The sequence below is a fragment of the Cucumis melo genome, chromosome 1 (assembly GCF_025177605.1).
Source record: "Cucumis melo cultivar AY chromosome 1, USDA_Cmelo_AY_1.0, whole genome shotgun sequence".
In the NCBI taxonomy this organism is placed as follows: Eukaryota; Viridiplantae; Streptophyta; class Magnoliopsida; order Cucurbitales; family Cucurbitaceae; genus Cucumis; species Cucumis melo.
Genome location: NC_066857.1, coordinates 11866946 through 11881434, shown reverse-complemented (window position 1 = coordinate 11881434; position 14489 = coordinate 11866946). Strand labels below are relative to the sequence as shown.

Here is a 14489-nt window from a genome sequence, read left to right as displayed (position 1 = left end):
AGAAGTAAGGAGATCTTTCGACATTTTCGTGCTGCGTCGGGAGTTCCCCTATGAATTGATGTTTCAATTCTGTGAAACATAGAACCGAAACGAAAAAGAAAAGAAGCAACGAGAGATCGATTCGGCCAGCGATCGAATATATTTCAAATGAAATCATAAATTGTAGTGGACTTAATTACCTAGAGGTCGCCCTTGACAATCTCAATGTATTCTCTGCCAACGTCCATCTACTTAAGGTAGTGGACGGGAAATGTCTTTTGCACGCATACGCCTATCGCCTGGCTGAAGCGACCGACGTGTGGGGAAATAGGCTTCTCCGCTCCAGGGGCGATCGTTATCGAAATGCGCCCATTGACTGCAACGTGGCGCTTCAACTCGAAGAGTCGAGACTACCCACATCTCCTGGGAGTCGGAGTCGCAGGTGGTTAAGAAGACGGCCCTGCTCAATAAATTATAATAACATATAATGCTAGAGAAAAAACATGAAATAATTCTAAGTTAAAATGAAGGAAATTCTTAGACTCACTCGCATTGTTACCCACGAACGACGACCCTCCCGCAAGGTTATCTAAATCGTCCTCAAACTCGAGGAACATAACATTCGTCTCCAAAAAATTATTACGTGCATATGACATAATGCCTGTGAGAAAATAAACATTCAATAAGCAAATACAAACACATAGCTAGAATCAAATATATAAAATACATAAGTATGTGGGTACGTGGATTGTCACTATAATTCGTCTTCGTCACTTGCATGTGACAAGTGTTCATCCACATCGTCAATAAAGTCGTTCAACACCCTCTAATGAGCTCTAATTTAAATTCAAACATCTCTTGCATGGACACCTTAATCGTCCGTAGGCATCAACGTAAAGCTTCACAAATTCTATAAATTGGGTCACTCCCTGTCTATACTCAAGGGATAACTTATTTCTAATTTTCATCAAATCCTTGTCCATCGTTTAAGTCCCTAAAAAAAAATAGGTTTGATTAGAAACATATCTCTTTCCCTCTCTCACATCCATAACTTACTCTCCTGAATTTTTACTATTATTTTTTAGTAATATACAATCTCTCAAATTTTTCACTAAAACTAACTTCAAACTACAGAGGCTACCATAACTGCAGGATAGCCAACACAACCTAATTATTAATAACAAAATATTGTATCTTCGAATCTTATCCAACCCTTCTAACAACGCTACCTTACAAGCTATCCTACTACCACCCCTTGAAACCATCCCAAATAGAAACAAATTCAAAAGAAAAAAGGCTACCATAACTACAGAATAACCATCCCAAATAAAAACAAATTCAAAACAAACAAGGCTACCATAACTGCAGAATAGTCATCCGAAATCAACAACAAAGTTATTCAACACAAACAGGCTACCATAACTGCAGGATAGTCATCCCAAATAGAAATAAATTCAAAACAAACAAGGCTACCATAACTGTAGGATAGTCATCCCAAATCAACAACAAAGTTATTCAACACAAACGGCTACCATAACCGCAAGATAACCAAAACAAATATTAACACATATTACATTTTCAATTCAAACCTCCCCCTTTAAATTTCAATTCAACTATAAACCCCCTCCCCCCTCAAATTTCATTTCAATCATAACACCCCCCTTCAAATTTCAATTCAACTATAAACTCCCCTCATTCAAATTTCAATTCAAACGTAACCCTTCTTTCAAATTTCAATTCGAACATAACACCCTTTAAATTTCAATTCAAACGTAAACCTTCCCTTCAAATTTCAATTCAACAACATTAATTGAAACTTTTAATTCAACACACATTCAATACAAAAATATAACGCACATTTAATACAAAAATACAAAAATACCTAAAACAAATTTTTTTTTTAAAAAAAAAACCCTAAACCTAAAAATTAAGGATTTTAAACTTACCTTAATGCACGACGGAAGACGGCGACGAGGGCATCGACGATAGGGCACAGCGCCAGGTAGTTCATCTCTCCCTTTCTTACTCTTTCGTTCATTTTAATTATGTGATAAACATAATTGAAATGAATGTTGGAATTTGTGTCCTAAAACTCGTACTTTGATTTGATTTAATATATTCTATTATTGAATGCTATAATCTTAAAACCAATAAATTAAGGTCCCAAGGCTATTTCACTGAGTTTGTCATATACACTTGAACTTTATGTAAAGACATAAACATGGATTAAGTTCAAGTTAATAGCCCAAATAGTCTATAGTATATGAATAAGGTTGGGCGCCTTATTCTGGATAAACACTATGGATGCGGCCCGCTCCATAATAAGTACAAACGATGTAATCCTGAATTGTTCATGTAGAGACATGGGAGTGGAAGCATCCTATGTAAATGGTTTTCATAAGACTAGAACCACGAAATAGTCAATTTTTGTTATAACGACGTAAACTATAAACTGACTATTTCATTTATGATGTCCTAGGTAACTTGATCTTAATCCTGAGCTAACTATGAACTTCTGTTCATTCGGTAGTGTCCTTAGATCTGCATAGGTGAGGGCAGCTCATCATCACTGGTCCAATAAGCCTCTCATTTCAGGGATAAGACTAGTGGATAGCTAGGGACATAGGGTGCAAGACGGAATTCACTCCTACCCATTTCTGGGATAGTAGATAAGTTTTTCCCTTAAGGACTGAATTCAAGTCTTGAACAAGGCGTCCCACCTTCTCATTGATCCGGAGGATTCAATTTTATAGGTTGGACCTATTGTTCAATAGTGGATCAGTGGGTTTTAAGAAGCAAGATGTAATATCGCGGGTAAAACGGTATTTTGACCCAACCAAGATTACGAACAACCTGTGAAGGATAAACTTACTCATCATGGTTATATCAGGTGGACAGAAATATATCTATGTGAGGGGAATGCAATTAAGAGTCTTTAGTGAAATGACTCTTTAGTTAACGAATGTTGATTCAGCTTGGTCTAAAAGAGTTTAGCCAGTTAATCTCGAATCGTTGGAGCCCATGATCTATAGGTCCATTAGGTTCCCCTACTAGCTCTTATGAATTTAACTAAGAACAAAATGTTGAAGTAACTCGAATTGTTCGAATTAAGAAAAGAGAGAGAAATAAACTTTAAGCTATAAATATATAAGATATAAGTCGGTAGAAATAAACTTTAAGCTTTGTGTTTAAATATGATTTAAATAAATATGAATATAGATTCATATTTAAAAGCTTGAAAAGTTTTGAAACGGTCAAATTTGTAAAAGTCAACTTGTTGACTTTTAACTTTGAGAAACAAAACTTTGACCGAATTTATATTCAAATATGATTTGAATTTTAAGAAAATGAATGCAGATTCATACTCGAGAGGTTAGAATTAGTCAAGATGGAAAAAATAGTAAAAAATCAAAAAGTTGACTTTTGACTATGAAAAGTTAAAGTTTGACTTTGACTTAATTGGTCAAATGACCAAAATACCCCTTTGACTAATTACTTTATTAATTATCAGTTAATGGGAAATATGGTAGATTATTGTGAATTTGAAGCCACTAACTCCATTAAGAATTAATGGATTAATTAGGTGTTGAAAATGTATGAAATAATTTGCATGCAATTTGCATGTAAATTTCATATAAAACATTTTGCATTACAGAATGAGAAAGAATGATGTTTTTCTGAAAAACTACCTAAACGATATATTACATCCTTCTTTCTCTTAAAATTTTACTTCACAAACCGAGTCCCACAACTCCGTTCTTGGTCCCGAGCTTAGTAGGTCAACTTAGTGGTTTTCCTTGCTCGTGAATTTAGGCAAAGAAGAAGTTTTGGATCGAAGAAGAAGTTCAGAACTATAAAAGGTAATTTCATTGTTTACCTCTTATGCTCTTCGCTTAAGTCCATCCCATAACATATGCATGTTAATTTCTAAATCGTTTAGATGCATATAAAGTAAAGTATGATTCTAATTCTTCCGCTGCAGCATGTCTCTTATTGTTTTCCATCAATGAATTTACAAGGGATCTCTCGATGCATCACGAAAACGCTAGGAGATCCCACTTAACTTACCCAATGCACCATAACAGCGTCGGGAATGGTCCTTATTCTTGACACCCTCCCCAACGCATAAAGCATAGCGTCGGGGATACATGCTCGCCGTAATTAATTCGTCCTAAATTACGATGGAGCTTTCTTGACACACCCCAATAGCGTCGGGAATTGTCCTTATTCCCGATGTCATCCATGACGTATAAAGCATAGCGTCGGGGATACATGCCACCGTAATTAATTCATCCTAAATTATGATGGAGCTTTCCTAATGCACCATAACGACGTCGAGAATGGTTCTTATTTCCAACGCTTTTTCTAACGCCTAGCATAATGCGTCGAGAAAAGCTTTTGCTCTCGACGTCTTACGCTTGGCGTCGGAAGAGCGAGCTATTTTCGATATTTTTTTGTCGACGTCTTTCTTTATGTCGGAAGAACCCCAATTTCTTGTAGTGAAAATCTCAAGCTCCGAGATTAGGAGGTTTTCAAGAGTAGTGCCCTAAAATTGGCATTTAGTAGATATAGAGACTTCAATGTACATAAGTGTTACTTTTCTCTGTAATTTTTATTTTTTATTTTTTATTTTGTAAAATCATGCTCAGCCATAGTAAATTAGTTTCTTTATTATTTTTCCAATGTACTGGTATTTTTAAGTTTCCAATTAAATTTGAGTTTAGATTTCTGTTAAATTCTTCCGCTGTGTAGGGCTTTTATCCCTTCAAAGGAGTAAGAGGACACTTGACATGAGGAGGAGTTAGGGGACGCTCGACATGATGAGGAGTAGGGGCAAGCGGGTCTTCCACGTAACCTTCTACCGTAGGAATTTCAAGCCTTTGATCTAGAAAGCACGTTTGTTGTCCGTCGAGTCAATCTCCTCTATGTGGGCTTGTTGGATCATCAGCAGGTATTAATTAAACCCCAATCCCTAAAATATTATAGTGAAGGTGGAGGAAGAAAATGAATCATAACATACCATTTGTAACTCGAAGACCTATGACTAAATCACGTTCAACCCAGTGAGTATGTGTAACTCCATTGCATGATGTGTGGTATCGCATCGTGAGAAGCCCTATTGACAATCCACCCACTGAAGGACGACACTATCTCGTAGGCCTAAACCTTTAGATGTATAGGTTTGTGCCTATTAGATAGTGTCATCCAAACCTATAAATGTAATAATAACGTTAATACAATCATATAATTACTGGAAAAAAACATAATAAGCATAGAATTACTAACTTGAAAGATGAAGGGAAACCCGTATAGGCTATACGACTTCGGGGACTTATTATTCGCAAGTTTGTTTTTATGCAAGAAAACTTTACCATTCAGTGCCCTTTTCAACCTACCCAGGGTCTTAACCCATATCAACTCACCTAGTAGTAGCTTACAAGTCCTCCAAATCGTATTTGAGGCCTAACATGGTCTAGTTCATGTGCTTCCTTCTCTCCCTTCCTATCATCGTTAGCTTGATGAGATAAAATAGGGATATCTTCACCACATCCTCGTCGCCCTCGAACTAAATATTAGGATAATCTTTATCCAACTCAACACCGTTCATATTCGTCCTAATCGCCTAAATATAACTGTCGCAGTCTAAAGGCTTTATCCTATTCAAATTCAACCGCACCTCTTGACCTATACCTCAACTTCGAATGTCAAAATCTTTTGGCATGAAGGAGACTGTCTCACCTTGTAATTTAAAGCTAATAACGTCGCCTCGTTCATCTCAACCTCTCTCAGTAAGATGGAATGACACGGGGGCCATTGAAAACCAACTTAACGTTTAAGAAATATCCAAACATGGTTTTCTAAACATATACATTTGCATAGGTGTTAACTTGTCTTTAATGTTCGAGACATTCTTCGTTAAGTGTGAACAATAGGTCAAGTTTGCAAGGAAGAAGTCTGAACTGCAGATTTTAGCGACAAGAGACATCTGCTAAACAGAAAACATAAATAATAAAACAAAATCAATAATCTATCCTAAAACTCGAGGCAATCCGAGCAAATCTCAATCAAGAATAATATGAATTAGCAATGGAACTTGGGTCGCATTGCACCAGGATGCCACAAGATTAGGGTTTTACATGCATTTTATAATGTATCTCGGGTTAATCTCAATCAAAATCGACACCGAGGACCTGACATAATGTAAATGAAACATGACAAATCTCAAGACTCATTCAACAAATCTTGAGGCAATTTGATCAATCTCGTACGAGATTCATCATGTACACAAGTCCAAATTGATGAAATTGTTAAAATTCGTCAAACGAAACAACCTGCATCAACTTAAAACAAAATACAAAAACAACTCCAACAACCTCAAATTTCACAAATAATCTTAAACCCTAAACTTCAAACAAAGTCCTAAACTATCAAACGGTTCAAAGTTAATTACCTTTACTGATTTAAGCCTAGGATACACTTGGGGATACACTTCGTAAGGTTTTCCATGCAAAAATCAGTCAATCTTGAGTGCAAAATGTTCAAACTCAATCGAAATGAGAGACTTGTTTGGCAAAGGTGAATATCAAACGTTCAAGAAAACAAGGATATTTTTGGTAATTTGAACATATTTGTATTTTGAATTTTAGAAACAAAACATGAAATCTTAGGGATAATCTTGACCGAGATTGCTTGAGAAAACAAGAACGTAAGTTTTTAAAAGTGTGCTACTTTTGAAATGTAAAACCTAAACTGTGTCGTTTTTATCATTTTATCGGTTAAAAATGTAAATCTTGAAACTTAGGGACTAAATTGATACAAAATTAAAATGTCAAGGGTAAAGTTGTGACATTTTCCCTAAATTGTTTAAAAGCACAAATATTAATATAAACTAGATGAAAGACCTAGAACCAAAATGAACATTTTGAAAGTTCGTAGACCAAAATAAACTAAAATGAGCATAACTCAATGATTAGTGACAAGTCTTCTTCTCTAGAAATCGGAAGTTTGTTTTCCCTCATCTTCATAATTGTTATACTAAAAATTGTAGAAAAATAAAAAATCAATCACCAAAATAAATAACTTAGGTGTCTTCGAGGCTGCACTTATCTTTGTACATCCTACAAAATTCCTCTAACTTATTTCTTGAAATATTTTAATTTATTTTTATTGAGATGCGTAAAAATGAGTGAATCTTGGGATGCACCCAAGTATTGCTCATAAATAAAATTAAACTAAGTCCACGTTTATTACAAGTAAAATATAATAAATCAATGATAATTTGAAAAATGAATCATATTTGATTATATATGTTGTTGTTTGCCTGTGTGTAGCCTGGTACACTTCCAAACCTATACTAAAAAAATTGTTAAACTAATTAGCGAGGGGAATGTAATCAACTCGATTGCATTTGAAGATTAAGTGAGTCAAACTAGCCAATACCATTACTGTTATCATTACAAATATTATTACAGTTACTAAAATACATTTACATCTTTATCATTTAGGTTAAAGGGAGAAAATTTGTATGAAATGCACTATAGCCGGTTTCAATGGAAACTTACTTCAACTACACTCATTTTCGTTTCGAACAAACGTGGCCAAAAATCAAACCATTTTTGTTTTTAATTTTTGGAAATGATTTCATCTTTCATATATACGAGGTACAAAGGCCAAAATACCCTCGTTTGTATACCAAAATTTCAACTCCACCACACATTTCTGCTCGGAGCTTCACCTCGGAAACTTCGAAGCTCTGGGCGGCCAGCCAAAATCCGAAATTCACGATCAAATTGGATTTTTCATTCCTCATTCTCACACCCCCTAAGGTTAAAACCTTCGAACTTCAAATTCCAATTTGTCAACTCTTTCTTCATCTGTTTCTTCCATACAACTCTGAACATTTCCACGAATTTGTATTTTTAAAAAATCCCAAGAATCGAATCCTCAGAACAATCGTACTGTTCCACGATGAGTTTCTCCATGATGGGTTCTTATGGATGTGAAATTTTGATCCGAAACTCTCACCAGAAGACTGTGAAGTTACAATTGTTCCATGAAAAAGAGAAGAAGATGGTGTTCAAGTTCTCCAAACCTGGCTGTAACCCTGCGAGAGCTCTACTTAGTAAGCATGAAGCGATTGAGTTTGAAGAGAGGACAAGTCCCATCGAGGTGCTTTCACTTTCCCCCATCTTTTTGAATCTTGTATTTGTTTCTTCTGAAACCTCATGGTTACTTCGATTTACTTTTTATTCTATGATACGTGAATTAGAAATGTCTATTTCTAGTAAATATAACAATGAGGACAAAGTGTCCAGATCCATGGGATTCAGAAGAAATTACAGTTATTGTCTATTTCAGTACGTGGGATTTGTTGGGTTTTTGAAGTTATGGAACTGAAATAATGTTAAGAGTATTAACATATTTTAGCCTTTTCTGCTAGGCTGTCATTGTGTTGTTATTTTCATTTCCCCATTTCTTTGATTCTGGAGTACAATGGAGCATTCTTAGATTTGGAGCGGTCTTAGTTAAAATCTCAAATCTAAGAGTTCAGTATCAAATTGGTTCTACCTTAATTTGACTATACCAATGTGTCTCGCCTTTTTTGCTTGTTCCTTGTAGAAAAGGAAATCAATTGATCTATTGCTACTTAATGATTCAACCGATCTCCTGTCTTTGGTGAAAGACCAAGAGAGGATCTAACTCGATCACGAGAGAGAACACGGAGAAATAACCATAATTCACATACTGGGATAAGGATTTCCTGAACTCGAATAGGAAGTTCCCATTGGTCATGTTTTCTTTTTTCTTGATATGTTCATGACTCATAGGTCAAAGTTAGTTGCTCACTGCATAAAGAGATTGTATATTTCTTGCTAGGGATGTCAGTCAGTTCACTGTTTCCTTTTTCCTGTGTGGTGGCAGGCGTCAGTTGTGCATCTTGAATATGTCATTTGTACTTTTCTCTTTTATGCTTTACTAGTGAAATACGACAGTTTATATTTGATTCTACCTTTCTTAATGAAGTCTATTATCTTTAGATTTAATCTTTAAAGGTCAAAACATCTTTTAATTTTAACAATAACTTGTTTATTCCATCACTTTGGACTGTAAACTTGAACAGGGATGAAAATAGTACCCCTCTTGTAATCGAGCTGCTGTTGTTTAGAGATTTGTTATTTCGTTTATGTTTTAATTGTTCCAATGGCTTGGTATAAGAGAGACTAATTATGTAGGTGCCAGTTTATGTTGAGTATTTATTATGGCTGGGTTCGAGCATTCTTGGTTTGGGTATTGTTATCGTCTTGTGCCCTTTTGTGACTATTTGGCTTTTCAAACTTTCTAACTTGATTTTGGGAGGATATTACTCTCATACTTAATTTAACTTGCAGCTAACTATGAGAGTGAACAGTGAGTTGTTTTCTTGATTTTATTTTTTCTTTGTAATACAATCCTTGAGTGAACAGTAAGCTGTTGATTTTTTTCTTTCCTTATTGAGGTCTAGGATATTGTTTTACCTAGCCTAATAGTTGTTTATCTATTGTCTTCTGTTGTATTTAAGGTCAGAACGGAGATATCAAAGTGCTATGAATTAATAAACAGACTAGGGAAAGGAGTTGTTTATCTTGGATCTTCAAGAATGGGGCCTGATCATCCTCATTACAAGCAAGCTTTCGAATTGAGTAGAGAGGTAACCCATTTACCGTCTTTATCTTTAATTTTAGAAGAAAACATAAACCGATCAATACCAAAGTTGAATCCTTTCAAGTTAAGGTGAACGTTGAGGAATAGAATATCCGAGTTAGTTGCATACGTAATCTTTGACTGTATTAGTATTTCTGGATCCATGCTATGCAGATTTCAGAACTTTTGGATTGCACTACTTGGTCAGGTGTTGGTCCGGGTCTTATGGATGCGGTTACAAAAGGTGCTTTACAGGCAGGAAACCCCGTAGGCGGATTCAAAATCGGTAGAGAATCTGGTGAATGGACATCCTCAAAGATTCATCCATATTTACCTACAGAAACTTATTTTACTTGCAGGTGATAGAGATATATCCCATTAGTTATCTGATAGTCATAGTACATAGCGAACAATGCTGCTTGAAATGCTTGATTTTATGCAGGTTCTTCTCTGCAAGAAAGCACGGGCTTGTCGATGCTGCAGTTAGAAGCTGTAGTTCTGATAGGACTGCTTTTGTTACTCTCCCTGGCGGCATTGGTACTTTCGATGAGGTGTTTGAGATTCTGGCTTTGATTCAGCTTAGGAGAATAGGGTCAGAATTTCCAGTTCCATTCCTATTGATGAACTACGACTCTTTTTACTCGAAGTTGCTCGAATTTTTTAACAATTGTGAAAACTGGGGTACCTTGGCAAAGGGAGAGGTTGATTCGCTTTGGAAGGTCTGTGACAATAACGCCGAAGCTGTGGCATACTTGTCTAGTTTTTACAATTTATGTCAGCATGATAGTGTGAAGAATGAAGTTGGATTGGAAAGCACAAATTGAACTTGAAGAGGACTCGATTGAAATAATATTTTTAGTGTAAATTAGAGTATGGCATTCTTCTCTCTAGAAGTATTCTTCTACAATAGCAATATACCATTTATGGTTTGGAGGGATCGTAGGATATGGGAATTCCTTGTTATAATTAGAATTGTGCTTTGTATCATTGTTCTGTATTGAACCATGCACGTATATGCATTCAATCGTTAGTCCTTACATCTTTCTTTTTTTAAAAAAAAAAAATAGATACAACTTTTCCTTGCGAAAAGTGATTCTACAAATGTCAAATTACCATCGGAGTCAAACTAGAGGAGAAGAAAGAAAAACTTTAAATTTGAAAGCAATTTGGGAGTCTTTCAATAAATGTGGATTTTGAAGTTTTTTCTCCCAAAAGTGATTAGAATCACCTTTTTCTTTTATTTTCTTTTTTCCTTTTAAATTTTTATAAAACAATAGTTAAAAAAAATAAACTATTACCTTTAAATTGATTATTAAAAGTATATACATGTTTTTTATTGGTTGTCATCAAACATTGCGATGGTTGGCGTTTGGGTGTTTGATTGGGTCTTTAACGTGGCCTTGACTTTTGAATCGTTTTCTAGTCTAGTTTCAATCTTGTTTGGACTAACACACATAAGAATTCACCATATGACGATAGTGGTGTTACAGACATTTTCGTTGCTTGAGGTTTTAGGTTGTCAATCTAACCTCTCATTTGAAATCTTGAGGCACTAACAATTCTCTTTTTGGATTTACACTTTCATGTCTTTTCCGATTCATTTTGGGTTTGGACTTGTTTGTAGGCTTTGGGTCTTGTATTAGACAATCCCTCCAATACAAATTATTAAAAAAAAAAAAATCATTTTTGGTACTTGATACTCCACACCCTTATTGTTGGCAATTGGCATAACTAAGCAACTAATAGAATCGTTTTACAAATACATTGGTTAAATGAGTAGTGTGTACATACATTAAGAGAATCTTTAAAATGGTTAAAATACCATTTCGATTGTTGTATTTACAAGTTTCTTCAGTTTCAGTTCTTATAATTAATTTTAAATGTCTCATCGTCTACACTTTTAAAAAATCTTAAATTACTTGATACTATATTTATTTATCGATAATTTCTTAAAAAAATTATTTATTAGCATTTTAAAATTTAAATAACATATTCGGGTATTTTAATTTTTTTCATGATAAATATCATTATTATTAGTCAATTTTAATCGATACTAACTATAAGTTAAAATTAAACACATTTTAAAGCAAAGATTTCTCAGGCATCCACACCCACCCACTATATTGTTTCTAATATAGCCCAAAATTATACTTTTAAGACACAATATAGTGAGGCTTTACCTAACCATACGAACAAATATTGTTTTATGATTGTTTCAATTTTATCAATTATTTTCATACTATGATATAAAAAAAACATGTAACCACACCCACAACATACCATTTATTATTTATTATTTACATTTATATACATATTTACACTTTTCCAACCTCAAAAATGGAAAGAAAAAACTATTTTAAAAAATAAAAAAAAAAAAAAGAAAAAGAAAAAGAAAAAGAAAAAAGAAAATAGCAAGAGAATAAAAAAGAAAAATGATGGTTTGTTGAGGAAAAATAAAACGGTAAGAAAAGGCGAGAAAAGAGAGAGAGAAATTCGATGCCTTATTATATATTTTAAGCAATGTGGGGTTAGGTGAATAAGTTCTTAAATTAAATTATTGTGAATAGGGAATAGAGATATTATTATTATTATTTAATTTTTTTTCAATAGAAAATAAAAATAAAAACCCAAAAAGAGTCAACATTAAAAGCGTAGTGATGATTTATTGGTAATCCCCACCCAACAAAATTTCAAACTTTTCTTTTTCTTTTTCTTTTGTTGTTAAATAAAGAAAGCCTCTATGATCTTTCTGTTTATATTTCAAAAAAGTGTTGCATTTTGTTCACACTTTTTCTTTAATCCACACCATACAAACCAATTCAATTTGCCCATATTATCTACCTCACCTCCCCCATTATTTCTTTTTTTCTTTTATCTTGTTATGTTAGCTTAATATACTTTCTTTTCTCTTTTAACTTTCATTCTATTTTTGATTTACATATCTTCTAAGATAAAGTTTTGTATTTTTCACTACATTTTAAAATTATAACTCATTTGAAGTTAAGTTTTGATTAAACTTGTTAAATAATCATGAAGTGACAATTGCAAATTTTGAGAATCAAATCTAAAAAAACGGCATGAGATAATCAAATAAACCTTTAGTTAATTCTAAAGTAAATAACCGTTGTAATAGCTAGAGAGATAGCAAAAGAGAATAACACAAGAAACTTTGGTAACTGGCCAATGTTGCCTACGTCTGGGGAGCTGCACATAACTCTAATGAGTAATATTATTATGATTCACACTTAGTCGATATACATAAATACAACACATGATCTATGTTCAACTATATGACTATTTCAACATGCTTATTAGCTTCAGACTTCAGGTTCCCCCTAAATGTATGAGTGAATCTATTTGACAATGTCTTCATACTCTCCTTGAGTTTAAGGTGACCACTTTGATCACAACTTCGTCTTTCTCATTACTCATCATAAGAATCATCACAGATCAACACGTCGAGACCATAGATAGATAATCGCACTACCTTCTTCCTCTCATATTATTGCAATACATATTTGACTAACAGCGCTTTAAAAGCTTTCTTCGTTCATTAGTCATACCAGAGCCCACAAGTTCCGTAGTGTACATATAGAATTCCTCGAGAATAATCTCAAAAAGATAATAATATAAGATTCCTAAAATAAATGAGGATATTTTATCTTTTTGGAATTAAATAACTCATTAATAAAAGATAATCTCATAATTTTTTTTATATATAAAATCCCAACAAACTCCCCCTTTTGTAAAAAAGAGGAGATTTCTTTTCATGTTTAATTCAATGCTTCTTCGAGACTTCTCATAATGCAACAATCAGCAAATGTCCATATTTAACCACATAACAACACAACAGATGAACACAATAATCAACAGATCATCACAAAACCATCATTTCATTTATCTACCTTGTAGCCAGTATTACAACAACAAAACACATCATACGATTATATAACCTTAAAAAAACTGAAGGATAGCATACAATCGCAGCGGAAATAAGGATAAGAATTTTACCCTTGATGCGTCTAATTAATTAGAGATTAACAAGCATTAAGCACAACCCTAATTACATTAAATTAGGGTTAAAAGAAACGCTTACCTTCGAAGCTCCCGATGCTCCAATCTTATCATGATCATGAATATGAGACCACCACTAGAGTTGACCCGCTATACTTCGGACTTAGAACCGGGTTGTGGGACATGTTCAATGAAGAAAATAAAGATAAATGGCTGGAAATTGGAGAAGGAATTTTAGGGTTTGAGATTTGGGAGAGAGAAAATCTTTAGGTTAATTTGTAATTCAAAATTACAAAATGGTAAAATCCTATTCCATTTGAAAATTTCCCCATAAATATGCTAATTACATGCAAAATTTGTATGTAATTGAATCACCAAAGTCCAATATCTCATAATTTATTAACCATTAGTGGATTGATTCACCATTCCATTTTCTCTTAGTGGGCCTAGTGTCATCACCATGAACTTCCCCATAGCCCACTAAGAGTTAGTAGGATTATCCAACAAAATGTTGGATGTTCCTAGTAACTTTAGTCAATGGGCAAAATGGTCATTTTACCATTCTAGTCAAAGTCAAACTTTGACTTTTTAAGTCAAGAGTGAACATTTTGACTTTTTACCATTTTGTCCATCTTGACTAATTTCGACCTTCCGAGCCTGAATCCGCATTCATTTTTTTGAAATTCAAATCACATTTGAATATAAAGCCAGTCAAAGTTTGACTTTTCAAAATCAAAAGTCAACATTTTGACTTTTCACAACTTTGACCATTTCCATCAATTTCGAGCTTTCAAATATGAATCCATATTCATATT

General features: G+C 33.9%; 1 protein-coding gene across 2 annotated transcripts; it reads left to right on the top strand.

Moving 5' to 3' along the window:
* Positions 1 to 7520: 7520 nt before the first annotated feature.
* Positions 7521 to 10697, top strand: LOC103501221 (uncharacterized). 2 transcript variants are annotated; one of them, XM_017047470.2, is made up of 4 exons: positions 7521 to 8148; positions 9544 to 9667; positions 9835 to 10019; positions 10103 to 10697. In XM_017047470.2, exons 1-4 carry the CDS (start codon positions 8033 to 8035, stop codon positions 10482 to 10484), a joined length of 807 nt encoding a protein of 268 aa, XP_016902959.2. In that variant the 5' UTR covers positions 7521 to 8032; the 3' UTR covers positions 10485 to 10697. The 2 variants fall into 2 exon arrangements, with proteins under 2 accessions (XP_016902959.2, XP_008462958.1); XM_008464736.3 differs by having other exon boundaries at positions 7538 to 8148; positions 9539 to 9667.
* Positions 10698 to 14489: the final 3792 nt, after the last annotated feature.